This window comes from Mollisia scopiformis (assembly GCF_001500285.1).
Source record: "Mollisia scopiformis unplaced genomic scaffold LY89scaffold_21, whole genome shotgun sequence".
Lineage (NCBI taxonomy): Eukaryota > Fungi > Ascomycota > Leotiomycetes > Helotiales > Mollisiaceae > Mollisia > Mollisia scopiformis.
Window position 1 is genome coordinate 2,528 of NW_017263601.1, and position 26,713 is coordinate 29,240.

General features: G+C 48.0%; 11 protein-coding genes across 11 annotated transcripts; 7 read left to right on the forward strand and 4 right to left on the reverse strand.

Annotated features, from left to right (window-relative positions):
- Positions 1 to 292: 292 nt before the first annotated feature.
- LY89DRAFT_652591 (ARM repeat-containing protein) lies at positions 293 to 2,566 on the reverse strand (the record flags this gene model as incomplete). The annotated part of the gene is made up of 2 exons (XM_018212206.1): positions 1,744 to 2,566; positions 293 to 1,657 (listed from the first exon to the last, which is right to left on the reverse strand). Exons 1-2 carry the CDS (start codon positions 2,524 to 2,526, stop codon positions 293 to 295), a joined length of 2,148 nt encoding a protein of 715 aa, XP_018066585.1. The 5' UTR covers positions 2,527 to 2,566.
- Positions 2,567 to 2,657: 91 nt separating this feature from the next.
- LY89DRAFT_652593 (transcription factor Tfb4) lies at positions 2,658 to 4,104 on the forward strand. Its single transcript, XM_018212207.1, has 3 exons — positions 2,658 to 2,869; positions 2,920 to 3,762; positions 3,846 to 4,104. Exons 1-3 carry the CDS (start codon positions 2,824 to 2,826, stop codon positions 4,016 to 4,018), a joined length of 1,062 nt encoding a protein of 353 aa, XP_018066586.1. The 5' UTR covers positions 2,658 to 2,823; the 3' UTR covers positions 4,019 to 4,104.
- Positions 4,105 to 4,137: 33 nt separating this feature from the next.
- On the forward strand, positions 4,138 to 4,518 carry LY89DRAFT_202690 (uncharacterized protein). The gene has a single exon (XM_018205797.1). The coding sequence runs from the start codon at positions 4,261 to 4,263 to the stop codon at positions 4,471 to 4,473; it is 213 nt and encodes a 70-aa protein (XP_018066587.1). The 5' UTR covers positions 4,138 to 4,260; the 3' UTR covers positions 4,474 to 4,518.
- Positions 4,519 to 4,564: 46 nt separating this feature from the next.
- Positions 4,565 to 6,371, reverse strand: LY89DRAFT_699604 (N-terminal nucleophile aminohydrolase; the record flags this gene model as incomplete). Its single annotated transcript, XM_018217065.1, has 3 exons — positions 4,565 to 5,886; positions 5,937 to 6,136; positions 6,214 to 6,371. 3 exons carry the CDS (start codon positions 6,369 to 6,371, stop codon positions 4,565 to 4,567), a joined length of 1,680 nt encoding a protein of 559 aa, XP_018066588.1.
- Positions 6,372 to 7,617: 1,246 nt separating this feature from the next.
- On the forward strand, positions 7,618 to 9,636 carry LY89DRAFT_623295 (Actin/actin-like protein). Its single transcript, XM_018211010.1, has 7 exons — positions 7,618 to 7,807; positions 7,899 to 7,921; positions 7,987 to 8,214; positions 8,262 to 8,308; positions 8,361 to 8,447; positions 8,496 to 9,327; positions 9,380 to 9,636. Exons 1-7 carry the CDS (start codon positions 7,773 to 7,775, stop codon positions 9,445 to 9,447), a joined length of 1,320 nt encoding a protein of 439 aa, XP_018066589.1. The 5' UTR covers positions 7,618 to 7,772; the 3' UTR covers positions 9,448 to 9,636.
- A 1,614-nt stretch (positions 9,637 to 11,250) lies between these two features.
- On the forward strand, positions 11,251 to 13,467 carry LY89DRAFT_785633 (uncharacterized protein; the record flags this gene model as incomplete). The annotated part of the gene is made up of 8 exons (XM_018222907.1): positions 11,251 to 11,588; positions 11,748 to 11,844; positions 11,890 to 12,066; positions 12,226 to 12,356; positions 12,403 to 12,487; positions 12,539 to 12,838; positions 12,885 to 13,044; positions 13,103 to 13,467. The coding sequence occupies 8 exons, from the start codon at positions 11,251 to 11,253 to the stop codon at positions 13,465 to 13,467; spliced, it is 1,653 nt and encodes a 550-aa protein (XP_018066590.1).
- A 1,912-nt stretch (positions 13,468 to 15,379) lies between these two features.
- Positions 15,380 to 16,616, forward strand: LY89DRAFT_699606 (GroES-like protein; the record flags this gene model as incomplete). Its single annotated transcript, XM_018217066.1, has 4 exons — positions 15,380 to 15,440; positions 15,495 to 15,718; positions 15,774 to 15,827; positions 15,894 to 16,616. 4 exons carry the CDS (start codon positions 15,380 to 15,382, stop codon positions 16,614 to 16,616), a joined length of 1,062 nt encoding a protein of 353 aa, XP_018066591.1.
- Positions 16,617 to 18,653: 2,037 nt separating this feature from the next.
- LY89DRAFT_687992 (short chain dehydrogenase/ reductase-like protein) lies at positions 18,654 to 20,333 on the forward strand. The gene is made up of 4 exons (XM_018215617.1): positions 18,654 to 19,026; positions 19,080 to 19,374; positions 19,435 to 19,741; positions 19,795 to 20,333. The coding sequence occupies exons 1-4, from the start codon at positions 18,972 to 18,974 to the stop codon at positions 19,882 to 19,884; spliced, it is 747 nt and encodes a 248-aa protein (XP_018066592.1). The 5' UTR covers positions 18,654 to 18,971; the 3' UTR covers positions 19,885 to 20,333.
- Positions 20,238 to 21,037, reverse strand: LY89DRAFT_785636 (putative 60S ribosomal protein L26-2; the record flags this gene model as incomplete). The annotated part of the gene is made up of 3 exons (XM_018222908.1): positions 20,238 to 20,782; positions 20,830 to 20,942; positions 21,019 to 21,037. 3 exons carry the CDS (start codon positions 21,035 to 21,037, stop codon positions 20,504 to 20,506), a joined length of 411 nt encoding a protein of 136 aa, XP_018066593.1. The 3' UTR covers positions 20,238 to 20,503.
- A 187-nt stretch (positions 21,038 to 21,224) lies between these two features.
- On the forward strand, positions 21,225 to 22,626 carry LY89DRAFT_721908 (5'-methylthioadenosine phosphorylase-like protein). Its single transcript, XM_018218684.1, has 5 exons — positions 21,225 to 21,395; positions 21,444 to 21,776; positions 21,828 to 21,910; positions 21,962 to 22,037; positions 22,091 to 22,626. The coding sequence occupies exons 1-5, from the start codon at positions 21,368 to 21,370 to the stop codon at positions 22,489 to 22,491; spliced, it is 921 nt and encodes a 306-aa protein (XP_018066594.1). The 5' UTR covers positions 21,225 to 21,367; the 3' UTR covers positions 22,492 to 22,626.
- A 1,160-nt stretch (positions 22,627 to 23,786) lies between these two features.
- Positions 23,787 to 25,796, reverse strand: LY89DRAFT_756583 (flotillin domain-containing protein; the record flags this gene model as incomplete). The annotated part of the gene is made up of 5 exons (XM_018221385.1): positions 23,787 to 24,152; positions 24,205 to 25,085; positions 25,249 to 25,281; positions 25,337 to 25,643; positions 25,692 to 25,796. The coding sequence occupies 5 exons, from the start codon at positions 25,794 to 25,796 to the stop codon at positions 23,991 to 23,993; spliced, it is 1,488 nt and encodes a 495-aa protein (XP_018066595.1). The 3' UTR covers positions 23,787 to 23,990.
- Positions 25,797 to 26,713: the final 917 nt, after the last annotated feature.

A 26,713-nucleotide genomic window follows, 5' to 3' on the forward strand; every position in this document is an offset into this window, starting at 1 on the left:
CATCTTAAATCTTCCTCCACTTATTCAGATCCTATATCCTGTGTGACAGCACGCACTCAAGACTAGGAATCAGGACGTACGTACTAATCTGTGAATAATAGACAAAGAACTAAGAGAGTGGAAGAGTGCTGAGGACAGATAAGCTGAATCCTCAGCACTAGCTCAAACACTAAATGAAATATCTCACGTGATAAACCCGATGATATCACCAGAACCGTGACATCCTGTGGAAGCTCGAGCAATATCACCGCATGCCAAATGATAGAAAATATTGTGAAGAGTTACTTCTTTATCATCCTTCCAACAATGCCGGACCTGACGTTTCGTCATCTAGTAACCTCTTCAAGGCCTCCACTGTGATCTCTAACACATCCTGGCTTCTCGATTTCTTCAGGCATTCTTTCAAAGCATCTAGACCTCCTGCTTCCTTGACTTTCTTTACTCCCCATTCTCCTACCTTTGCTGGTGCAGATACGACATTTAATATACACACAACACCCCTGTGTCTTAACTCTTCCTCGTCCTCTTTGCATAGCTGCAAAAGAAGAGGCACACCTCTATCCCTCTCTAATATTGCATTGACAGCCGTATCCCATTCCGTCAGACTCGCCATCGCACCACCGGCTGCTCTTCGAGTGTCATAATCCTCGGAGTCTGTCAGAGCGAGAAGAATATGCATCCTATGGCTCGCCTGCTTGCCTCCATCGGCAAACTTGGCAACTCCTTCCGGAGCTTGCATGAGATTGCAAATGAGCTCGACGGTTGCACGAGTGACTAGCTTGTTGTTTGAAAGAAGTAGTTCCTCTATCTGAGGGAAGGCAATGCAGATAATTGGATTTCTTGCCGTATCATCAGTAGAGGCGAGATTTGTGAGTGCGAGGAGTGACTCAAAAACTGGGAGAAGGTCGCGGTGCTCCACAGTAGGGTCGTCAGAGAGCAATAGGAGTAGTGGCCGAATTGCAGATGTCATGGAAAGAGGATTTGATCCGCCGAAAACATGTTGCGGGTTCGTGCTAATCAGGATTCGAGCAAGTGCGTGAGCAGTTGTTCGGCGTGCAGCGACATTGTCTGTAGGAAATACTGAGTACGCATGTAGTAGAAGCTTGACAGCGCCTTGCTGAGCCATCTGACCACGAATCTTTGGGTTTTTGGATAGTGAGAAGACGATCAACACTACAAGCATCAACGATGCAGCCGAACCATGTTGACTGTGAGTAACAAGGACCGGTATAGCACCTGCTTCGAATATAGCCTGACAACGCTTCTGAACGTGCTCATCATCGTTGAGGGGGTTTGGCTTAGAAGACTTTGAGGCATTCGCATATGCTTTGAGTTGAGTCATTCGTTTCTGTTCTTCGGTAAGAGCTGGCTGATATGACGTTAAGTTGACGATGGTGGTTAATGCACCATAAGTTTCAGGAGATTTGGCTGGGGCGTTGCCAAGGGCATTGATTAACTCCTTCAAGAAATTTCCGTCTGCAGCTAGTTTCTCTTTGACCTTTGGTTGTAAAGATGCATAAGCTAGGCCCTCTATGGAACTATGTTGTGAGGCTTTGTCTGACAGCATGTTTTTGAACATGTCAGAGAGCTCTTCTATGCTTGTTATCGCTGGCTGGACCTTATCATCCTCTCCTGCACGTGGCGCAAAAGGAACAGCCTTCAACCCTGAAGTCAGTCAGAATAACGAATAAAGTCATGTAAGACAACAAAAAGAGTTGACTAGAACATTTGCTTAGAACTTACCTGAAGCTTGGCTAGAACGACAGCTGCTAAATGCCTGACCTCCGGCGAATGTATTCTCTGCTGAATGGCTCCATCCTCAGCAACATGGTGTCTTTCCGGCGAGGAGACATCCAATGATGTTGGTGGAACGTCATTGACAATCTCATCTAACCACTCCATGCAATACTTCTTGATACTTTCCCGGCAAGCGGAATGCATACAGGCAGCATTGAGCATTTCCAATGCGGCCTGCTCGACTTTTTTGCTCTTCCACTTTCTCTTCATCAAGGGTCCAAGACTGACCACGAAGCCTTCCTTCAAGAAGAGTTCTGCAATGACATCGGGGACAACTGGAAATAAAGAAGCGGCAACAGAAAAAGCGAGTATAAAATCGTCGTAGGTGCCTTTGCCGACGGTCAGATGAAAAAAGCTCGACAGCTCCTTTACTCCTCTATCACCAGCAGCCTTGAGATAAGCAGAAGTGGTCAAAGTGGCGTAGCCCCGCACTGTTGGGGACTGTCTCATGTCCAGATAACCAAGGATAGTCTCAACGCAGTCCGTATCAAGTAGCTCGTTGATGGGCTTATGTGGCTCTGGTGATCTGGTAGGATCGGATGAGTCGCCGTCGAGCATTTTCGTAAGCTTGTTCAACTCCTTGCATGTATCTTCATCTTCTTGCCCGCCTTCCATCAGCCGAGCAAGCAGCAACAATGTCTGGTCCTCGATCGAAGTATTTGGGCTTGAGTCCACACCTGAAGGTGCAGAGACCTTATGATCTGCATCAAAGTCTGTTGGCATCGGCATCTTGAGCGATATGGTGAGAGTGATTGAGTGGGAAAGAAGGAGAGTCAGCTGCGTGTGTGACGACGTGACGACGTCTGCACTGTGAGGCTGAGTCACGGGATCAGGCGTACCGCGATTTTTTCAACCTCGCTCGAAGCCATCCATCCATGATAGGTTTGACATTCCTTGTCGACTTTGGATTTCTACCTTCAGTTTCAATTTACAATCTAAAGTTGTTTTCAAATAGTCAAGATCTTGGGATACGCTCGTCACTGTCTTCACAGCTCCTCCGGCTGACATGCCTCGAATACCTCCACGATGAACGCGGTAGATGGCTCAGATCATTATGAAGTTGCGACAGGAGGTAGCTATGTGCGCCTGCTTATTTTCGACGAAGTGCTAACTCTGCTGCAGGCGCTTCTCCATCACTTCTGGTCCTCATTCTGGACACCAATCCCCATGCCTGGGCACTTCTCTCTCCGACATTACCCCTCTCGAAAGCCATAGCTAACATTCTCGTCTTCATAAATGCGCATCTTGCGGTGAACAATGCAAACCAAGTTGCTATCGTGGCCAGCCATAGCCACCGCGCCGCTTGGCTTTACCCACGATCTCCATCAAGGGCCGAGGATGTCGAGATGAGCGATGGCAGTAGACCAAGCCTCGATAATGCGAACAAATACCGCCCGTTTGCACTAATAGAAGAGGCACTTCTTTCCTCGCTGCGCGAGCTCATATCTACGACCACCGAAACAGATGTCGCGACTACAACCACGACGCAAATGGCCGGTGCTCTAACGCTGGCACTGTCCTACATAAACAAAGCTACCATGTCCTACTCTGGCATAACTACAGAATCAAAACCTGCTCCGACGAGCCTCGAGACGACTGATACACCAACAGGCCTACAGAGTCGAATACTGGTCATTTCAGTCTCGGGCGATTTGGCACATCAATATATACCTATCATGAATACTACGTTTGCAGCACAGCGATTACGGATACCGATAGACATTCTGAAGTTAGCCGGAGACACAGTGTTTTTACAGCAAGCATCCGACGCTACGAAGGGTATTTATATGCAGCTGCGAAACCCTCAAGGTTTTCTACAATATCTCATGATGGCTTTCCTTCCCGACCAAGCGGCCCGGAAACACCTAGTAGCTCCAACCCAAGAGGTAGTTGATTTCAGAGCAGCATGCTTCTGTCATAGAAAGGTTGTAGATGTGGGATTTGTTTGCAGCATTTGCTTGAGCAGTGAGAATCCTCCTTTCTTTTTGTATGCGACGATTTCGCCTGTAGCGCCTCCATTGTACGGCAATGCTAAATACATCATCCAGTCTTCTGCTCTCCACCAGAAGGAGCTATATGCCTTACCTGCTCAACACACCTAACCCTTGGTGATTATGGTGCAAAACCCGCTGTCGTTCCGAAGAAGAAGAAGAAAAAGAAGAAATTAAATGGTGGGGTGGATACAGGCAGTGCAAGGGGTACTCCAGCTCCGGGAGAATGAAGTTGCTTTTCAAGTTTGTACTCTAGTCTCGTTGCCATAGAAGCAGGGCAGATGGGCAGCCTTGAATTACATGGACGTCTTCGAACAAAAATGAACTTTAGGCAGTCCTCACAAATTGCAAGTGCTCTGATAACCCTTAATATTGATTAACACAATCATGCCTATACACTGGAGGCTTTATCAACGATGAGTGGAATGAAAAGGTTCATTTTAGTTTTTAGGTTGAGAGTGTTTAGCCAGCAATGCCATGGCAGTGGCAAACAATTTGGGTAAAGCTACCTAGGTATCATCTTCTTTCCGCCAGATTCATGTTGTCCCTGCAACTACGTTACCTACTACTCCCGCTGCAATGGATATGTCCTCATCTCTTTGACGCCAGCTTATGTAGGAACGCCCAGACTTCGAGTAATGGATCAGCCCATAACTCTCCAAACTCCGTTGCCACCAAGTACTAACGCCGGCTCGGTAAAAATGATGAAAAGAAAGAAGAGTCGAGAGGGCGATCAATATTATTTGTAGACCAAATTTGACCTGAATGGATGCAAGCTAGTCGATTCGAATTTTGCGAGCGCCACGGACGCAGGAACCGGTATCTCCCAACCTCGACATGACACATCTTGCTTCCGTCTCGCTTGAACTCATTGAGGCTAGGGCGAACGAGTCCGTATTGTGTGCGAAATGGAGGAAGTAGCCCCAAGAAGTCTTCTTCACAGCCATTACGCCAATTGCGCCGACGGAATTGCTGTTGGCCACCCCGGGATGTTGCATAAAGTCTGTGCACACAAAAGCCTCCATAGCCTCTTCTTCGGTAGCCTCAGCGTCCGCACCTCCAGGAGCCCTCTTCGTGTTATGGTAAAGTCTCTCGGCACATTTCTGAGAAGCCATTGTTGTTGCCATATGCTCACCGGTTCCACTGGTCACCGCTGCCACGGAGATACCGTCTTCGTCTCCAACATCGGCGGGAATTACAGCAGAACCAACTCCAACGAGAGCAGCAGGGCCAACACGACCACGGTGTTTCATCCCAATGCCACCAGAAGAGGAACCTGCAGCAATATGACCATACATGTCAATGGCGATAGCTCCCACGGTATCTGTAATGAGGTCGTCGTCGGCTTCAAAAGGTTTCGAAGGAGACTCTGCTGTACCTTCCTGGAAGAATGCACTAGAGCCAGGAGGTCCTTCAACGTCATTCCGTGGTGACATATTGCCGTCACTGCTGCCGGGTCTATGCTCAGACAACAATGTCTCGCTTCCAGTGATGACCACGTCTGCCGGGGTTTTGGTGCCTGCATTAGGGCTGAGCAAAGAATGTGTACGTCGATCATCGCTCGCTTGTCGACTATATCGAGGACGCTTGTTGTTCGAGCCCGTTGGTGAGAGTTGGTGGATGCGAGGATTGCGATATTGCGCTCCTGCTCCGGGACTAGGCGATCGACCTCGAGCCGATGCGTCTTGTGCAAAAACGTCGAGTCCCGGAGCAACCTGTGGAGATGGAGAGTCTGGTTGTCCTTCGTTCCATGTACCGCTCAAGATAGCATTAGTATGATCTCGACGTTGCTTGGCACGAAGTTGCTCTTCGTACTGCAAGTTCAACTGCTCATCCTCCCCTGCCTGACTACCACGGGTACTTGAATTTGGTGTCAATCGACCTTCCGCACGCTTCAAGTCTTCTCGCCAGCGCAAAAACCGGTCGCGGGCATTCCTGGAGACAAGTATTTCGTGTGGAACTACAGGAATTCCTTGTTCCCAGGCAAAGTCGGTAGCTCCTTGGCCAACGAGAAGATTCGGGGGTACTCTTCGAAGAGACAGTGGCTTGTTGGAGGCGTCTAGGATGGCTCGGGCTAAGTTGATGGGGTTTTTGATCTCTGTTCGTTGGTTCAGTAACTGTGGTAGTAGCAGTCACAGGAAAACTTACGAGCTGCAGCCCCACAAGCGCCGCTCCTACCCATGTGATCAACGATGGTAGCATCACATTCAACTACACCATCGATAGCCAAATTGCTTCCAAACCCAGCATTGGTGATTTCTCTGTCCTCCAAGACTTTGATTGCCGCCTCAACTGCATCAACAGCTGTTCCTCCTGCTTTTAGTATGCGCATTGCCATTCTCGCAGCACTGGAGCCTGTGTCAGCATGATTCCACCTTCATAGACCGGAATAATGAACAACAAGGAACAGAACATATCAACGTACTTGTCGCAAGCCGATAGATGGATATGTTCGTTTGTGGTGCTGTGATAGCCTGCACCCGCATGCACAAAGATGGCAGAAGCATTCGCAACACGGGTTGGCGAAACTTGCTTTCGTCTACCAAACAGCTTGTCCGTGGCGCCGTCCGTGGCGCCGTCCATGATGTGTCTTGATATTGGTGTTTCAAAGTCTGAAGATGAGAAATATGAGCCTAGTGGTGTTGTCAAAACTGTAATCGATCCCGTCCGGTTGGAATCACCGTGAGGAAAGGAATGTCGGATGTTCTCAGTTTCGATCTCCTGCTTTTGAGATCTGCTCGAGGATCTGGACACGCTATTCCGTAGTTTCTGTAGGTGCTTGCGGGCGAAGCTGAGCTTTTTGGAAATCCGCGAGTTGCTGTCTGAAAATTCCTCTGGTCTCAGCATGAGAACCGACGATATCGTAGGAATACAGATCAGCTTCGAACCGAGTCCGTGATCCGAGTCTAGTAGCTTGAATGAGGGATGTTGGGAAAGAAAAGTTCGAAACTAAACACACTGCTGCTAGGAGAGCGGACCTTTGTGGAGGTACCAATTGAGAATCTCACGGCAGGAAGCGGGAAGGTATCGAATCTAGGTTGACCGTAGAGGTGTATAGGTGGACTTGGTCGGGAGCTTTGAGACTTATGGTAGAAATTGACGAAGACGAGGATGTTTGAATCTCGGATGTTCCTCGAGATCAGTCCGTTCCGTACGCGAAGAACAGGAGTTAAGCTGAACGACTCCTGTCAGTATTGCACAAGCACGATGACACGATGATCAATCTTACCGCGTGTAGCAGGATCAATGGGATTTTGGAAGGGAATCAACTGCCAAAGGGGCAAAGGGTCTGAAGCCCAAATTTCAAATGTGACGGGTGAGATGCTCAGACTTTCGAGGGCATCAAGTGCAGTATGAACGCCCACTCAACTCCATGAATCTGATGCCGCAATGTAGAATTACTGACTAGGGCTGTAAACGAATGACTGTGCAATAACGAAAGCTGGAGAAGGATGCGGTCAGGGAGATCTGGAGTGGAAGAGCTCCCACGTAAATAGAGCAGAGCAGACTTTTGCACCAGGTCATGTCTGCGTTTGGCAGGCACGAATTATGCCCGCCTCGACCTCGTCACAAAGCACTCTGTTCGCCTCCGCCATGCACTCCTCGCTACTCATTTACAACGACACCGCCGTGTACATCTGATATTCCGAATACGTTGCCGCAATCGTGCTCCTGGGCGACACCAAGCCGGTGAGCGGCTCGGGGCAGGGACAACGACCAGAACTCCACCAGAGTGTGAAGGGCGACTGAGGCTGGGAGCACGTGACAGTCAGACCAAGCCATATTCGGAAGCAGCGGGGTTACGATTGATAGGTCAACATACCTATTAGACGATTCCACACCCGCCTGGTCGTCATCTCGAGGCTCCCAGAGGAACACGAACAACGACCCGGAATCGCATTGCAGAAGGAAAGGCTATTATCTGAAGTTGTCGCATAACGTCAGTCAAGAGGTGGGGGCGTTCTGCGCAGACTATCACTCAGGATGGCTTCTCATACACCAGCCGTTGTCATGGACAAGTACGTTTCTCCTACCCACTTCCTCAGGCGGGATTATTGCGAGAAGACGATGAGTCTCAATGTTTTATCTTAACTGACGGATATTCTACAGTGGTACTGGTTTCTCTAAGCTTGGTAAGTGGATCCTGCCACCTCGAATGCCACACAGCGGGATATCGTCTTATGGGTATGGATTCTAGGTTTCGCAGGCAACGACTCTCCTTCTTTCGTCTTCCCCACCGCGATCGCAACGAAGGGCCCAGCAGCGGGTAGTGGGGGATCTGGCTCTGGACGCCCTGCTGTTGCGAACAAGCCGTCATACCTTACTGGCGGTGCTGGACCTGGGGGTCATCTGTCTATGAAGCGTGGAACGGAAGATCTGGATTTCTTCATTGGAGACGAAGCTCTTGCTGCAGCAAATGGACCCGGTACGCATATACGCAGAACAGCTATCTCGGTGGTCTAACTCTGCTAGGATATGGTATACATTATCCCATTCGTCATGGTCAGATTGAGAATTGGGTACGCTATATCACTGTCAATTCATGGTGCAATTCAGTACTAACGTGTATAGGATCACATGGAGAGGTTTTGGTCCAATTCGATATTCAAATATCTTCGGGTTGAGCCGGAAGACCATTATTTCCTCTTGACCGAACCGGTAGGTCTTCTTTACGGAATATAGAATATTATGTAACAAGTATTACAGCCTCTCAACCCCCCGGAAAACCGCGAGAACACGGCCGAGATTATGTTCGAGTCCTTCAACTGCGCAGGTCTCTATATTGCGGTACAAGCGGTACTCGCTCTTGCAGCTTCATGGACATCGTCGAAAGTATCGGATCGATCATTGACTGGCACAGTCATTGATTCTGGAGACGGTGTCACTCATGTTATTCCAGTCGCAGAAGGATATGTGATTGGTTCTTCCATCAAGTCTATTCCTATTGCTGGTCGAGATATTACATATTTCGTACAATCTCTTCTTCGTGATCGAGGCGAGCCGGATTCGTCCTTGAAGACTGCCGGGGAGATCAAGGAAGAGTACTGCTATGTTTGCCCAGATATCGTTAAAGAGTTTTCTAGATTCGACCGGGATCCAACACGCTTTGCAAAGCACGTTGTTACACAACCTGGCGGACGCAAAGTGACCGTTGATGTTGGATATGAACGTTTCTTGGCCCCAGAAATCTTCTTCAACCCTGAAATTTATTCATCCGACTTCCTCACCCCTCTGCCAACAGTTGTTGATGGAGTTATTCAGTCTTCGCCTATCGATGTCCGACGCGGTCTGTACAAGAACATTGTCCTGTCTGGTGGGAGCACACTATACAAGGACTTTGGACGCAGATTACAGCGTGATATCAAGCATTTGGTTGATGATCGAATTAGAGCTAGTGAGGCGCGGAGCGGAGGAGCACGAAGTGGCGGCTTGGAGGTTCAAGTCATTTCACATAAGCGGCAACGACATGGCCCTTGGTTTGGTGGAAGTCTTTTGGGCCAAACACCGGAATTCCGAAGCTACTGTCACACAAAGGCTGGTATGTATCCTTACTTGATCATGATGTACCTCAAATACTGATATTTTCGTAGAGTATGACGAAATAGGTCCATCCATTGTCCGAAGATTTGCACTCTTAGGCGGTCCGGGCGGATCATAAGTAGCACTCACGATGCAGTCGTAGCATGAAAAGAATCGGCAATGCAATGGAGCACCATGTGCACTGAGAGATACTGAGAGGAGTGGTGAATGAAAATGATAGATGTGTTACGAGCAAAAAGCATCCTGCAAATAAAGAGCCCTTCAAAAATGTAGATTTGACACTGCAATCACTCACTATAGCTTGTCCTTCCCCTTGTTCAGGTCCAGGAATGATCATGCAAGTGAACATCTGGAATGCGGAAGACATACTTGAATGTACAAGTATGGCCCTACTGAGATGGGAAGCCCCGCACCAGCTCTATTATTTGTTGACAGAGGTATTGTCATCACTCCATTCTTACCGCCTATTTGGGTAGCAAAGAATAAGAAAAGCCATCCCAGTTCAAGTTTCAGGGTGTTGATGTCTTTAGATATTCGATCAAAGATCTTAGTGGCTCGTTCGGTAGTTTGCAATTATATTGAATCAGCTCCTCTTTGGTTCGCAAGCTCCTGTCTGTAAAGCTCTGGGGTGGTCACAGATATTCTGCTAGCTCCTACATCGCGATGTCTAGTGCAGATTCTCGCTACATATCAGGGGTATGGTTGGCAGGCCATCTTCTAAGAAGCGATGTTCCACAACTCCCCCTTTCCTTATCACCGAGACTTCCCATACTCTATTCAGACATCATCATTGAATATATTTGTTATCAACTCCTTCTGGTGAACCTCTACACTCGAAGCACGATCCAGGATCGCTGATATTGGCAGTAACTTTCAGCGAACATGCTCCATCTATTGCACATATCCAGCATAGGTAAATGATAATAATGTGTTCATGATTTGCATAATAGTTTCACTTCGCAGTAAATTAAAGGATTTGGGCGTCTGTAGTTGAAGACCGGCCGGGAAAGCTTACCTCTGGTGATATTGAGAAGTCAATTCCGAAAGGATAACCCATCTGACTCCCTTGGCACCCTCTAGAAAATCCCTACATCATAAACCATAAGAGATCTTTAACATCTTTGTCTGAAGGACTCATTGACCCAAAATCCCCAGCACATGCATTCGTCTCTTAGCACTGTGCCACAATGGTACCGACCCTTTGTAGCACCAACAAACCAATTAATTCAGCTCTGACAAGCCACTGGTTACCAACATGATCTCCCGCTCTCTTGCATGATCTCTGTACGACAATGGTCCAGAAATCTGGTACCATATGCCGTCAGAGCATTAAGTATGCATCTGTCCGTAGGAGGCTGTAGACATCCCGAGTGTAGGCTTGTCGAAACCTCACCCAGCGGGTTGGTGCAGCTGGAAAGAATATGATGTCCCATGCATTGCTTCCATGTAACCTACTCAGGAGGAGTTCGACTTGACCCCTATGTTGATGATGAGGAAGTGTTTACAGCGAGATTGTGCTATACTACGACGCCACAGTACTTTGAAACAGGCCACTAGCTCTCTACACTTTGGCAATATCGATATCGGCTGCTATACCGCCTTGGAGAAGGAGCTCATACGTAGGCCGTGAGTCAAATCAGGCCAGGTGCTTGCAAAACGCGCTAGTTTACACCTTGCTGGGAGAACGCGAGCTTCCTCCCCAAAAAATATCTGACTCCTCTTTCGACACCTTCCCGACAACCTTCCTCCATAACTTCAACCCGTCGACCTTGCACTTGTAGGAACGACCAAGAGTAAGTCATAACATCACCGTGTTGTCTTTTTCAAGCTGAGAACATGTACAGCAATCCCGTAGAGAAGAAGCCTAACTGAAATCGAGCCGCACATCGCGTTCATAGTGAACAACAACTGACCATCCAACATGCTACCACTCGGCGCAGCCCTCTTGTGGCTGTTGGCTACACTCGTCTTTGTATCACTTCCTGGTTTTTTCTTGTATTCGCCGGCATCGGGCTCCGTAAAGCTGATCAGCTTTGTCGGAGTATCTGCACTCGCAGTCTATTACCACTATGCCGAGTCGGCAGACATCCTCCTCGCTGACCTCAAGGCACAGCAATCTGCACATCCTTGGTACAGCCTCTGTAGTATCATGCTGTTCTGCTACTTGTTCAGGAAAGTCCAGCAAAAGCTTCGGTACGTTCGAGTGTATGCTTTAATGGAAAAGCACGGCTTCACCGCGAATGCTTCGACCTTTAATAAGTAAGTCCATAACAACAGAACAACTCATTCATATTCTTTCCAACGCCTTCAACTTGTGGCTTCACGAGCAGTTGCATACAAGAACTCAAGATCTCCGAGCCCCACCGCTCTCTCTGACAAGCATGATACAAGTATACTAACTTCAAGCTTGTGGGATAGCATGAGTATTGAGGTTGCCCAAGAGGTCGAGGCCAACATGGCTGAATACGAATTTCCTCGTCTCTATCAATTCGCTTGGATTTCCGACTTTCTGCGTGTAAGTGTCATCCCAACTTGGCCACCATCTTGCTCATCCAAGTAGACTTCAACCGACCCTGGTGTATCTCGTGCCTTGATCCGATCTGGCCACATGGTGAACCCTGATCCTATGATAGAGCATGAACGCCTTCAGGCCACAATCCACTTGATGGGTGCGTTCATGGCATATCCACTCAAGTCGCCAATGCATTCAATGGTCATGGCTCGCATCAATGAACATGTAAGTCCTTCCAATTCCAACATCTCAACCAGTTGCGCCTTCACTGCATGTTCCATTTGAGCTTCTTGTACCACAGACATGGTACTGTGCAAGGGCCACGCTGCCAGATCCCGGCGTTGTGAAACATAAGAGAAGAACCTCGCTAACGGCCAAAACCAGCACCACCGATATGGAATCTGGATCAACAGTGACGATATCCTCTATCTGATCATTCATTTCGCCATGATTCCCGGTCAATGGATCAATCAATTTGGGTACCGCAAATTGTATCCATTCGAGCAACAGGCCTTGTAGATGACCTCCATGGCACCACAATCACAATCTAACCACAGACAGATGGGTTCTCTGGCGTGAGATCGGTTGTATGATGGGATGTCGTTACGTGCCCGAATCTTTGGCAGCCGCGAAGACTTGGCGCAAGGTAAGTTCCTTGCACCTCCAAACACTGCCGTGTTGCCAACAACAAAAATAGGCCTTCGAAAAGCACTGCCGATGGCCCTGTGACGAGAACGAGCAAGCAGGCATGGCTATGCTTAATGAGATTATCTACAGCTGTCCCTCCTTCCTCAAGCCAGTCCTTCGGGCGATTGTTGTATCGATCCTGGATTGGGATATCGCCTTCTACTGCCAAATGTTAAAGTTGGGCCGAAATCTATTGATTGGTTTCACCATGTTCAGGATCTTCGATATCTTGGGATGGCTGATCCGCCACTTTGGCTTTCCAAGACTGACTCCATACAAGAGAACTTTCGAACACAGTAGGAAGGACCACGTGAGTTGCCTCTGCTGGCAGCGCTACATATACTGACTGCTGGTAGCGTATCGTGCATGTTCGACACACCCCGTACGATACTCTGCCTTTCTATCAACCTCGCACATTCTGGAATATGTACGGTTTCGGTGCGATCATTCGCCGTCTCTTAGGATTCCCAGCTCCATCTTTTGAATTCTACAGCGAGGGCACGACGGTCGAAGCCAGTAAGTCTTCGTCTCCTGACAATCTCCGAATGTTGAGGGCTTGCTGACACCATTCAAGTGGGCGCCGCTCAACTAACCCCCGCGAGTCAATTTGCTGTCGAGCAGAAGGTTCGCCAGAAGGCTGTTGAGCTCCAGAGATCTCCTCCCGGTTATCGCCCAGCTATTGGCTACCAAGCTGGTCGACTTCTCCCGGCTATAGAGGACGTTGACGAATACGGCAGCGAACTCAACAGATACCCTCCAGGAACCCCGATCCTCCCGGGTTCCGATAAGCGCTTCGACAAGAAGTATGAGGTACGCTGCCCGGGTTATTCCAAGATTGATGTCATGGAGAGCCCAGAAGATATCCTGGCTTTTGATATCGATGAAGCATACCCGAAGAAGCTGGACAAGGTTGGTTCGGTCGTTCTAGCCGTCGTCTGATGGTGGAAAACATAGGATTCGATGTGTATCAGTTCATTGCCAAGAGGGGAAAGGAGACAGTCCCATTTTGAAGCGGACTTTGCATTCACTTTTCTTTCGCGGTGGTGTCTGCTTTGCGGGTCGTTTTAGCAGAGTACTTTGTGCTTTTCTTTGCTCGTGCGTGGTATTGATGTGGCTCTTGGGCTGCATGTTTCTTGCAACCATTATGTGAAGGCTTCTTTCTTGCTTTTCGGCGTGTAAGGCGCTGGAAGATGGGTTTGCTGCGCAGCACATAGGTAGTGAGTGAAAAAAACGAAAACCTTGATTTTCAGTCGACGGATCCAAGTGTGGCGTCTACGGTAGGTGCTGCTACATGCTCAGAATGACTTCAGAAGCTGGGACATGTAGACCGTGTGGACAAGGCAATCTGTAGGCTTCGATACCATCAAGGTATTGGCTGACCGTCATAGGTATCCAAAGAGGTGTCTTCGTTCAGAGGTATGAAGTCGAGGGAGGTGTCAAGGATGGGGTTCGAAATGCTCGCTCACTCACACGCGGCGGACCTGTGAGAAGAGAGGGAGGAAGGGGTGCTCGTTGAAGCTTGGATATCGACTCGACCGACTCACGTCGTCTCGTCTCGTTCTCTTCGGGCAAGAAGACGCGAACGAAGCGAAGTTCTCCTTGGGAGGGAACTAGCGTTGCGCCGCTTTAACCCGGCGCTTGCTGTCTCCAAACGCGGACAGCTGCGATAGGGGCGCTCGTCCGAGACTCGAACTTTCCTCCATACGATTTACCATGCCACAGACTCGCCCACATTACACCGTTCCAGAGCTCCGTCGACTTTGGTTCGGATCAAGGGTTCAGAGGTATGCAGAGACATGAGTCGTGCTCACCCTTAACCCCGCATATCGAAACCGTCTAGTCCCGCTGGGGGCTGGCAGCTTTCCCCGCAAGGAGCTTGCGTTGGAGCTGTCCTTGTGTCAATCACTGTCGGGGGGCCCGGGTAGCAAGCTCAAAGGCTCCTTGGGGCACATCAGCGGGGCCAGTCATGTCACCGCAGCTCCAAAGTCTTGCAAAACGCCTCATCTAGACGTCAAGATGCGAACCAGGGCCCGCAAGAAACATGCCACTTTGTGGCCAAGGCACGCTCGGCCGAATGACCCACGTCGTCGTCTCAGCCCATATCGGAATATTCTGCGTCTATGGAATCCGCCCCTTGTCGGTTTGTCACTCCTGTGGCACTTAGTAGGACCTTGAAGACGTTCCTTTGAAGGTATCCTATTCGTCCTAAGATCTTGGGACATCCACGAAGCTAGACTTTGCCGGGGGCATTGTACGATGGGATGGGAAGATGGAAAGTCTCGCTCAATAGGATGCCAATCTCTGAACAGGCATGAAGCATGGACCTCTATGCAATGTGTACCTGTCCAAATTTCTATGGAACACGCCCACGTCCGCCATTAGACCGGCGTTATCGAACGCACCAAGCATCCCCTCTTACATGCTTTCCACTCTGTGAAGCTCAGCTCAAACACTAACGGTGCAGCGGATTGAAGTTCCAGGGTCACAGGAACATTTCGGGACAAGTGGAAATCTTGACAAGTAGTATTGTACCGTACCAGGAAAGTGAACATCGAGATAGCTATCATCGGTCATATGCAGGGTTCGAAGCTCTGGGATCGGCGTCACGGACGCACCAGCACAAGGTGGGGTTACCTTTGAGTTTGGCGGGGTTCGACTTTTTCTTTGAGGCAGTATTTTTGAAAAAGTGAATATAAGGAGTGGCCTGTTGCCACATGGGTTGTTAATTCATTCTTCGTCGAGCAAATGAATATTCGAACCAGCTACTAAAATTCCATATCCTCAAAACAAACACAAACGACCGTTTCTAAACGAAAGAACGCCCCTGTCACAATCAACACACGTCATCATAATGTCGTCTCCCCAAATTCCTACTGAGCAATGGGCTCAAGTCGTCGAGAAGACCGGACAACGTAAGTCAACCCTGAATATAAGATTTCTGAGTTGTAGAGTTGACAGTCTTGCAGCTGTTGTCTACAAGAAGATTCCCGTCCAAAAGCCCGGTCCAGATGAGGTTCTCATCAACATTAAGTACTCCGGTGTCTGCCACACTGACTTGCACGCCGTCAACGGTGACTGGCCATTGGCTACCAAGCTACCCCTTGTCGGCGGCCATGAGGGTGCAGGTGTCGTTGTTGCTCGCGGTGAGCTCGTCAACGATGTCGAAATCGGTGATCATGCTGGCGTAAAGGTGGGGAGAGCTCTAAAATTTCTATCTGTTATAATTTAGACTAATATGTTTACAGTGGATCAATGGTTCATGTTTGGCCTGTGACTTCTGTCAAAGATCAGACGAACCCGTAATTCTCCCTTTCCTCCTTCGGCTCCGGGATCTCTGTCAAAGTAATATACTGATTTATTTATAGCTCTGTGCCAAAGCACTCCTTTCTGGCTACACTGTCGATGGTACCTTCCAACAATACTGTATTGCAAAGGCAGCACACATTGCTCGCATTCCTAAGGAATGTGACCTCGAGGCTATTGCACCAGTCCTCTGCGCAGGTATCACAGTTTACAAGGGATTGAAGGAGTCAGGAGCCAGGCCAGGCCAAACTGTCGCTATTGTAGGTGCTGGTGGTGGACTTGGATCTCTGGCTTGCCAATACGCCAAAGCAATGGGCCTCAATATCATTGCCATCGATGGTGGAGATGAGAAGAGAGAGATGACTGCTAAGTTGGGCGCTTCATCGTTCGTTGATTTCATGACCAGCAAAAATGTGGTCGGAGATGTGAAGGCCGCTACTTCTGATGGTCTTGGACCCCACGCTGTTATCTTGGTCGCTGTCAACGAGAAGCCATTCCAACAGGCTGCTGAATACGTCCGACCTCGCGGTACCGTCATCGCCATCGGCCTGCCAGCTGGTGCTTATCTTCGTGCACCTGTCTTCGAGTCCGTCATCAAGATGATCACCATCAAGGGCTCTTACGTTGGCAACAGAGCTGACAGTGCTGAAGCCATTGACTTCTTCAGAAGGGGCTTAATTAAGGCTCCATACAAGTCAATTGGCCTGAGCGAGTTGCAAAAGGTTTACGATCTCATGCACGAAGGCAAGATTGCTGGCAGATACGTTGTTGACACTTCTAAGTAAAGCAAATGGACTGGAGAAAAAGATCTTGGAGTTGACGAGGAACGATGCATCTTGAAGATGATCCTGAATCTCACCGGTAATTCTGGAATGGGCTATGGCAGCATCGATTTGTAAATACTTTAGGCAAGCAAGGAATTCTTTCAAGCAACTTCGCTAAGAATACCACGTGACCGCACCCCCTTTTCTTTAATACAACCGTCGAGACTACAGTGAGTGACCAGAACTCTGACTGTTATTAGCCATAATAGTTTCATTTTTTGGTGGAAGTTTGATCAGATACCGGCACCCTGCCTTGGGATAAGAAAAGGAGATGTGGTTTCCTCACCATATGACTGATTCTACAAGACTAAGGACACACTTGTCATTCTCGAACCAAAACCCCGTGTACTTGATCTCAGCTCAGTACTTTTGAGCTTTGCATGTTTCTTCCCTAGTTCCTACATCCTAGTTTGAACAAATAAAGTGCTGGATTTCAATAACGAAGTATCGTGTGACTGCTTTTCGAAAATCGATGAAGTGGAATGCATTATTATTCTGGGCAAAAACACCTGAGTATCTATCTATAGTCGTGAATGCAACTCCGAGCTTGGAGAGTCTTGTTTTCAACAGACGACAACTCGATAGGGAGAGCCTGTACGCAGTAGTCACCAGTGAGCCGTCTGGGGGTCACCTCACAGCTATCATCAGCTCTAGATCACCGGCAAGCTGTCTACGGAGCTGTTCCTTCTCCAGGGCTTAGTATGCCCTCCTTTGATAAGTAGGTGAAATCGACTTTATTTCGAGCCTGCCTGGTGTGTGATAGAAAGGAATTAAGTCTCGAGTGCATCATTGTTTCCTAGTGGCCCCGAACATAGCCTACTGCTGACATAACTCATCAAGTGCAATGTCGATTCAAGAAATCGGAACAGATCAAAGTCAGACTTTGACCTTGCAAAATTCTATAGTGTATGTTTAGAAACAAGACCCTCTTTGGGAGAGCAAGATATTGCGGCTTTCATGTAATGCTGTCTTTCCCATTGTGCATGCCTCGAAACTATGAAATTTACAGAGGAGTATCTTTTCAATGTCTGTTAACCTTGGAAAAGTCTAGAAATACTACATCTTGGATTTGATTGCACAAAAGAAGGCGGACTCAACTTGCACCAAACCCGAGCACACGCATTGTTCTTTGAATCAGACATAAAGTTACCTTGCCTGCGTGCTTCCTTTATTTGCAAAAACATGCTTGAGATACAGTAAAGCGAAATTGGGCTCTTTTGTAGACAATATACCTAATTGTGTGGTGCTCAACACCCTGAGATTGAACATACATCAGGTACCGAGACACCGATGCAATGTGATTGTGACTTGGTCGGAACTCGCTGTCTCTATGTCAAATCTCCACCTGAAGATGCCGAATATCTGCAGACACTCGACGAGGCAAAACGAGATGATTTTCATCAAAAGTGACACATCTGTAGAATGATTGATTGGTGTCGCATTGGCTCCCGCAAGTTTGCCTCTGCCGCGTGTCAGCCAACAAATTCTTCCAAAAATATCTCAACAATACAACGCCTCTCCCGCACTCCCCAGGTTACCGGAAACCAACCGTTTCTCGTGAATGACAGAAGAATCATGCCACCGTACTACTGAAGGCTTTTTGGGCTCAGATTTGTTGCACTTCGCAATCTACACCAAGGTCGTACAAAAATGCAAACACCCCTCAACCAGCAATCCCCCGTCGATGAACACATGTCTCAAAACGTCAAACGAGGCGCTGAGACATTGAACTTTAGAAGAAAGTGGGACGCCGCATGGAAATTTCAAGCTTATGGATTGTGAGAAACTGGTTTATTTCATTTGCGATGTGCAACAGAGCTGAGAATGTTTGAGTTCTAGACTTGGATGATGCTGCCGGAGAGTTTATGCTGTTGCTAGTGGAAGGCATTCCCTGATTTGATGAAATGAAATGAGAGAGGCACATGATAGGACCCACATAAATCTGCAAGCATTATTTTATGCAAGAATTGTGAATTGTTGTTATAAATCACCCCAAAACAGCAGACCAAGAAGCAATTGTTAGGACACCTCTGCTATCGCTCACTTAGGCTGTTGTACAGTCTCAGAGGCAGACGAGATTACGAATGTCCGTGATTACTGAGAATGTTCATACTGCCAGACAATTACTAATCTGGGGTTCACCTCTGTGCGACGGCTTGCATTGCATCATCAAGACCCCTCCTTAGCATTATCAATCAATGAATTGAACTCCTTTTCTCTTCCCCCAACTTATATGTGCCTCTGTTCCTCACTTGATATATGTCTGGACCTTCTCAACGTCTAATACTAACTAGCAACCATTTACAATCAACAAGTATGGCAGCAGCAAGCAATTTCTACAGCGTGGTCGCAGGTGTGGGAGCGGGAACTGGTTCGTACTTCTTGCTCAGTATCTATGACAATACTAACTCTTGATGCGAATAGGACGCTCTGTTGCTCTCAAATTCGCAAAAGCCTACCCTGTTGCCCTTCTAGCCAGGAATCCAGCAAACTACGAATCTATTGTTAAGGAGATAAACCAGGCCGGAGGTCATGCGATTGGCATTTCGACAGATGTCTCCTCGCCAGATGCCGTCAAGAAAGCTTTCGCAGAGATAAAGAAGGAGTTTCAGGGCAAGAAGTTGGCGGCAGCAATCTACAACGTTGGAGGTCGATTTGTCAGGAAGCCATTCTTGGAAATGACTTTGGAGGAATATGAAGCTGGGTATGAGAGCAATGGGTAAGTGGTCATCCGTTCAGGTGCTGTGACTGTACTACTTGATGTTGACGAAGATTGTAGAAGAGGTTTTTACCTCTTTGCCCAAGCTACCCTCCCTCTCCTGCTGGAGTCGGTTGAAACCTCCCCGCATCCACCTTCCTTGATTATTACTGGTGCTACAGCGTCTCTGAGAGGATCAGCAACTATGTCTTCGTTCGCAAGCGGGAAGTTTGCTTTGAGAGCTACGGGACAGAGTCTGGCCAGAGAGTTCGGACCAAGGGGCATTCACGTTGCACATGCTATCATTGATGGAGTTATCGATATTCCGAGAACCCATGACTGGCCTGTTAATGGAGGAGTCCCCGATGGCAAAATCAGCAGTGATGCTGTAAGTGTTCATCCATCTTATCACGTATGTGGCATACAGCTGACTGAATCCAGATTGCTGATTCGTATTGGTATTTGCACACACAACCCAGGTCACACTTCACACAGGAGCTGGACTGTAGACCATACGTCGAGAAGTTCTAGATGTATTTCATATGAATGACGATGACCAAACTCGAGTCAATGTCTGTAGGCTTTACATAGTTCAAGTCAATGCTCAAGGTCTGAACTAGCAGTTGCTACTCGTAGAAACCCCTCCGGTGGATAGTTAACTGATTAAATGTGCCTCACATCAAACTCTCATCATAATAGACCAAGATCTAGAGACAGTCTGCAGGCGAGGAAGATCAAAACTCCGAAGAGGAAGTGATTTTGTCTTCCATCTGCGCTATCTGTTTACCTCATCAATGTTGTGTATCCGGCAAAGGAGATTGACGCGGAGATAATATAGCGCTGTAAGATGAAAAAGATAAAGAAACCACACCTACCCTTTTAAACAAGTATCAGTTTCTCTGCAGGTTACTTGAGGATGGCCCTCCCAAAGCAAGGTATAGCAAGGCGCCACAATCTGTCGTGATGAACACGGCACTTTGCTTCAGGAGGACCTCCCATGGAATCATTTCACATGCAAACCAGACGTGCAAGCACGAAGGAATGTGAAATGGCCATAATGTTTTTTTCATTCCCTATGTGTAGCACATCCGGCCAGCTCCAACCAGCCATGCGGAAAACAACCATGCCCGTCACGCCATTCTTGTGCCAATTATGCCTTCGACTTCAACTTCTCCTTGATCTCACGACCAGCCTTGATGCGCTCCAAAATGTTCTCACGGTCCTTGTCGAGCTTCAACTTGGTGATAACAACTTTTGAGGGGTGGACGCCGATAGGAACAGATTGACCAGAGGACTTCTCCTTGACAACTCGCTCGATGTGGACGATGTATTTGAGACGGTAGACGGAGGTGATCTTTCCTTCGCGGCCCTTGTTGGAACCTCGAACAACGAGAACTTCATCGTCTTTTCGGATGGGAATGGAGCGGACCTGTGGCATGTTAGAAGAGTTGACAATATGAGCTCGAATTGACTGACATTGTACTTTTCACGGAGTTCCTTGCTGAGAGGAGCGCTCATGATTGTGCGTCTGACGCTGGAGGGCGCATCGTAATGAGCCTTGCGAGACTTTCTCCTCGAGGAGTGGAGGGCTGGTGGAATGTCAGTCTTCTTGTGCTTGGCTTTGAAAGATGCCATTGAGGAATGAGCCACCGAGGTGCAACGTACAGCTGTTGATCTTCGTCATTTTGGCGATGGTTGGTGAACGTCGAAGAATTGGTCGGAGTCGCTGATCGCGAAATCTTGAGAAGAATTTCCAAACGATCAATTCGAGTGTGTGCTTACTAAGCTAGCAGCTTGGTTAAGCGACATTGGCACGTGCTGATAAGATTGGTAAATTTTGGCGGGGCGGGGTTCATGGCGGGGCAAAAGCACGCAAAAAGGAGAAACAGGAGTTGATAGACCATCAAGTGCGAAGACAGAATTGAGAGAAAGCTTACCCACGTGAAGCTTGAAATATTTGTTAATCTTCCACATTTCCTAAATTCCCAAGCTTCGAATTAACCTTCTCCTCAACATGGCAGACCTCCCCACTTCCTTCGACCGTGAGTGATCTTTGGATCTTGCAAATACCTCTACTGACAAAATCCCAGATCCTGTTCGCATTGCCGTGATCGGCGGAACTGGTCTCCAAAAGCTCGAGGGCTATGTGCCAATTGCAACAGTGAACCCTCTCACTCCCTGGGGCTATCCCTCTGCACCGATTCATATTCTCGAGCACAACAAAGTCCCTGTGGCCTTCCTTTCTCGACATGGCGCGTACCACCAGATTGCACCTCACGAAGTTCCCTCGAAAGCGAATATTGCAGCTTTGAGAAGCATTGGGGTTAGGACTGTCATTGCTTTCAGTGCAGTGGGAAGCTTGCAGGAAGAGATTAGACCAAGAGATTTTGTGGTTCCAGATCAGATCATTGATCGCACAAAGGGTTCGTGGAAAAATTGATTCCGGACGTTCCTAAACTCATATTGGTTTTCAGGTATTCGGCCTTTCACATTCTTCGAGAAGGGTGTCGTTGGTCATGTAGGATTTGCAGATCCATTCGATGCCAAGATATCGAAGGTATATTATTCATACGTGCCACGAGACTGATCTTGTGCTGATGTACTGCAGGTCGTCAGTGCTTGTGGCCATGCTCTTGCCGGTGATGGAGTAAGAATGCATGACAAGGGAACTATTATCTGTATGGGTTCGTCTCCACGGAACTTACGTAGCTTCAAACATTGTTAACGTTTTCTACAGAGGGGCCTCAGTTCTCTACTCGAGCGGAGTCGAACATATACCGTAGCTGGGGAGGCTCTGTTATTAATATGTCCGCGCTTCCGGAGGCTAAGCTTGCTCGAGAGGCCGAGATGGTCTACCAGATGATTTGCATGGCCACCGACTACGATTGCTGGCACGATACCGCCGACGTGGATGTAGCTATGGTCATGGCACATATGGAAGCTAATGGAGCTAATGCTAAGAGACTTGTTGGATCTGTTCTTGATGAACTAATCAAGGAAGAGCACAGTGATCTCGTCTCGGGCAAACATTGGGAAGGCCAAACAACGGGCATGATTCAATTCATGACAAAAAAAGAAGGAAGAGGAGCCGAGGGAGTAAAGAATGTGGAATTTTTATTCCCGGGAGTCTTCTCTTGATACGACACCTCATTAATGATGATAAATGATGACTATTGTAGATGTTTCATAGACCGATACCTACTAAGCATCAACTGCTTTAGCGCATATTTACTTGCTGGAAGCAATAAAAGTTATTCAATGCTTCTATTTTATCGAGCCACAATGATTTAGTACTCTTTTAAGTTCTAGGCATATTATGAGCACACATTTTGTCAAGGCTCCCTCATAAAAACCACTTTTCGAGGATGAGCCTCAGAGCGTCGATGATTTGTTCATATGCCGTAATTCTCATACTAAACTTGCAAGGTTTTTGCGTCAAGTTGCCGAACTCTTGCTGTCACTACACTCCAACGAGAGATACTGAAGCTTAAATTTCAATCATAAGTATTATGATACTATTGCAATGTTTAGCATGAGCAGAGCGGAGCGGCGCGTTTCTCTCGCTTAAGCCCCCTGAGCGGCAACCGAAGCCGCGCTTGATTCTTCGCTACTTTCGAGCTACCTGTTTACATATGAAGATGAAGACAAAAGGACTTCTACTGTCCGCTGTTTATTTTGTAATCATCGATAGTCGGATCCTCAGTTGATCGTTTTCCTGCGTGTCACTCCCTTCGCGCTCTTCGGAATAGAGTCTCTTTGTCAGCTCGAAGGATGATGAGCATATCTCCGCACTGTATCGTGAGTGAGAATGAAGTGTCTCGTTTTATGGGTGTAAAGATATTCATGGACCAGTGTCATTCTAAAATTGTAAAGTCACGTTCTATTGATCATTGTTTACCTCGCTTCATCCGAGCCAGTCTTTCAAACCCAAGGACGCGAGGAGAGTGCGGAAAACGAAATTGTGGAAAGGAAGAAAAAAAAACCAAAAAAGGTTATTGAACTAATAAAGATGCCAAGATTAAAACAAAACAGAAATGCAAATCAAAAACTTCAGGAGCAAGCGCAGTCGTGTAGCGGTTGCTCCCTATCAAAACCCGTGGGTTTATTCTCGCTGCCCTGTCCCATTCCACGCAAACCAGCGAAGACCTGAACCACCGAGCCTGATGGACGCGTTAAAACTGGATATTGCTGGTCTAAAAAATGCTTATTTAAAACTATACGACCCTTAGCGAATTGTGTACTAGCTCAGCCTTGCGCCATATCAATGTCCACCTCGTCTCGCTTCGGATCCGATTCACCATATCAAATTTTTGAAGTCCAATGCATTTGAAGAGAAAACGATTTTGCAAATAATGGTACAGGATATACAGCTCCACGCCGCAACGCCACCCATATCCGGAATTACTCTTCTACCAAACCATTGGCTTCTCCATCGAGTAATGACGAAGCAAAGAACTCATAAATCCCATACCTGTGCCGAAAGATCCAACTAGTGGGAAACAAAAGAAACAGGTCCATATTGTGTTTTTCTTGTTGTTGTTTGTTTTCGAAAATTCATAGAGGAGGACGGTGATCCTTCGAAGCGTTAAATGAAGCTGCTCTTAATGAAGGTGAAGGTCCCCTTTCGTGTCCGTACATTAATTGAGTGCCTTCTGGCTCTTGCCATTGACACCATTGACTGGCTTGGCTGTGGTCTCGTGATCTGAAATTTGTTCAGTGAGCTTTCCATATCTCCATTCCGGTAAAGTGAGGCCTGTCTGTTCATTGATGGTAGTCATGAGGGGCGGAAGCATTTGATACTGCCTGGTTGTTAGCAACAGCACGAAGTACGTGGTATCATTGTCAGCTCACCATGTTACGAATGCTATCCACACCACCCATACCTGTACTGTCCCCGCCCTCGCCACCGGCTTGAGCTCCTGTATTCCAGATGGTCATCTTAGGATTAAGGCCACGAACAGCATCGGCGTTGGCCTTGGCCAAGTCGGTGTAGACACCTTTCTCAATCATAAGGTATTGAATGAGGCCAGATGGGCCGCCGAAAGCGTGCGACAGATCACTGTAGGCACCAGCCATAGCGGAGAGACCTGCAGCAGCCTTTTGTTGACGGATAAGATCGGCCTCAGCTTCCTTGGCAGCAGCGAGGTATTTTGCCTCAGCCTCGATGCGGGTCTTGTAAGCGTGTGCATCGGCAGCCTTTTGTTCACTGTAGAGAGCGGCATTGGAGCGAGCTTGCTCCTCATAGTTCTTGGCGTCCGCGGCTTGTTGCTTGGATTCACGAGAAATGGTGGCCTTAACGACATCGCTGGCTCTGAGTCTTTCCAATTCCGTCTGTGCACGCTTGACCTCGACATCTCTTCTTAGTTCCTCATCACGAACTTCCGTAGCACGAGTGGCCTCGATCTGAGCAATGTTGACCTCTTTGTTGAAGTTGGTCTTGCGTGTAGCTAATGTAGCCTCGGCTCTAGCCTTCTCAGAGTCTCGTTCGGTCTTTTGGACAGCAGTTTCGGCGTTAATCTTGGCAATTTCACGGTTCTGCTCGCCTTGACGTTGAGCCTCTCCAACATTACCGGTTCTCTGGGCTTCGGCGACATCGATACGAGCTTGGTTGATAGCACCCTCGTGGGCTTTCCGGGAAAGAGAGTCAAAGTAGCTGGAGTTGGGGGCATCACGTAGCTCCTTAACGTTGGCGTTGTAAATTTTGAGGCCAAATTGGTCGAGCTCCCCTTGGACTATATGCAGATTAGTACATATGTATGTCTTAAAAAAGAAAATCGAATGGGAACGAAGTCGATATCCGTCGAAACAGTTCTCCGATTGGGCTCGTAAAGGATATTCGAAGGAAGATAAGAATTCACGTACTGTTTCAGAAAATGCGCTTCTTGAAGACCTCACGCTCAGTGAAGATTTCCTCCATTGTCATCGAACCTAAAATTGTGAGCAAGATGTCAAAGGTTAAAAGCATGGATAGGGTCCTACTTACTGACAAGCACACGAGTTTCACCCTCGATAATAACCTTCACGATGTTCTCGATGTGCTGGCCGCGGACGTTGCCATTGTCATCAGCCTCTGCTAGCAACATAGCATACTTCATGAGGGCATCGCCATGGTCTTCTGGTACTTGATCAACGTGCTCAGCGTCTCGGGGTGGCTGGCCTGCTATGGCACCTCTTTGATTGACATCGGGGCCGACAGTGAAGACAACAGGCAGGAGAAATTGCAACTTCTCGCGAGTCATTGCTTGGAGGTTCATAGAGTAATCGTGCGGTTGGATGCTGAAGCGTTGACACTGTGACGACTTAGTACAGCTGAGTGGCATATAGACTGTTCGACTTACTCTTTGCAAAGGCCATACCCAGGCAGCCTTGACAATCTTGACCGTCTTCACTCCAGCACCAGTAATGGCCAGATACTCATCTGGGAGGGCAAACTTGTAAAGCATGGTAACTGCGGGAGGGTTGGGTGCGGACTGCTTGTAAAGTAATGTAGTGTGCGTAGAAAAGCAATGTGAGAGTAATCGTATGAGAGATTGTGTGGGAGACAGGAAGATGGAAATAATTTATTGTGAGGGATTGCGGGGGTTTAAATAACCGTTGACGTGTGGGAAAGGGAATCACAGGATACGCAGGTAGCTGCGACTGGCGAGGTTTAGCCTTGCACTAGATGGTAGGGTAGGTGAACAGCCTTACTGGGTGATCCTCTGAATGGACTACCGACTTCTTGGGGCTTGGCGATGATCCAATGAAGCACATTCACGGACTTGGAAGGCTGAAATGATGGATGATAGACCTTGATCGCTCGAAAATGCGGAAAGGGTGAATGTACAGTAAGAATATTAGCATTTAATGACGCAAAGTCTCCACTGTAGTACCTTTGCATTCACAGTAGAGGCAGAGCAGAGTGATTCAGATTTCCGTGGTTTGATTGTGTTTGTCTCCTGTCGATGACCTGATTGCCGTTGGCAAGGCGAGGCTGAATCTGGTCAGACCGGGAGGACTTCCGTGTTGCTTGTCGAGCATTTCGTTTGGGGAGGGAAGGGGGCAGAGACGGAGAAATGCCTCACGAAGGATCCAGTAATGAGATTGGCATTGCAACCGCCGAACAAAGCTACTGTACTGGTACTGTAGAAGCCCTGCGTTTGAGGGGATTATGCTTCCAGGAAGAAGGAAGGCGGGCAACACTCCTCACCTATGCAGAGACAGCCTCGCCTGCCCATGCTCAGCAATCCTTGTGGCTGCTCCATGCCACGCCACGCCACGCCACATCAGAGCGTGCGATCGGAACAAGTCATGATCCATTTCTCGTAAGATCGTTTACTCTGGCGCAGTCCGGGGGATGGCGACAAGGCAACTGCATTCT

Excerpts from the sequence above, each read along its gene's own strand:
- LY89DRAFT_202690 (XM_018205797.1), top strand. The coding sequence starts at position 4,261 with ATGCCATGGCAGTGGCAAACAATTTGGGTAAAGCTACCTAGGTATCAT.
- LY89DRAFT_623295 (XM_018211010.1), top strand. The coding sequence starts at position 7,773 with ATGGCTTCTCATACACCAGCCGTTGTCATGGACAA. Across the intron at positions 7,922-7,986 it reads TACTGGTTTCTCTAAGCTTG|GTTTCGCAGGCAACGACTCT; the intron begins GTAAGTGGATCC and ends TATGGATTCTAG. Across the intron at positions 8,309-8,360 it reads ATGGTCAGATTGAGAATTGG|GATCACATGGAGAGGTTTTG; the intron begins GTACGCTATATC and ends TAACGTGTATAG.
- LY89DRAFT_721908 (XM_018218684.1), top strand. The coding sequence starts at position 21,368 with ATGGCAGACCTCCCCACTTCCTTCGACC. Across the intron at positions 21,396-21,443 it reads CCTCCCCACTTCCTTCGACC|ATCCTGTTCGCATTGCCGTG; the intron begins GTGAGTGATCTT and ends ACAAAATCCCAG. Across the intron at positions 22,038-22,090 it reads GGGAACTATTATCTGTATGG|AGGGGCCTCAGTTCTCTACT; the intron begins GTTCGTCTCCAC and ends CGTTTTCTACAG.
- LY89DRAFT_687992 (XM_018215617.1), top strand. The coding sequence starts at position 18,972 with ATGGCAGCAGCAAGCAATTTCTACAGCGTGGTCGCAGGTGTGGGAGCG. Across the intron at positions 19,375-19,434 it reads GCTGGGTATGAGAGCAATGG|AAGAGGTTTTTACCTCTTTG; the intron begins GTAAGTGGTCAT and ends CGAAGATTGTAG. Across the intron at positions 19,742-19,794 it reads GCAAAATCAGCAGTGATGCT|ATTGCTGATTCGTATTGGTA; the intron begins GTAAGTGTTCAT and ends GACTGAATCCAG.
- LY89DRAFT_652593 (XM_018212207.1), top strand. The coding sequence starts at position 2,824 with ATGAACGCGGTAGATGGCTCAGATCATTATGAAGTTGCGACAGGAG. Across the intron at positions 2,870-2,919 it reads TTATGAAGTTGCGACAGGAG|GCGCTTCTCCATCACTTCTG; the intron begins GTAGCTATGTGC and ends ACTCTGCTGCAG. Across the intron at positions 3,763-3,845 it reads TTGCAGCATTTGCTTGAGCA|TCTTCTGCTCTCCACCAGAA; the intron begins GTGAGAATCCTC and ends TACATCATCCAG.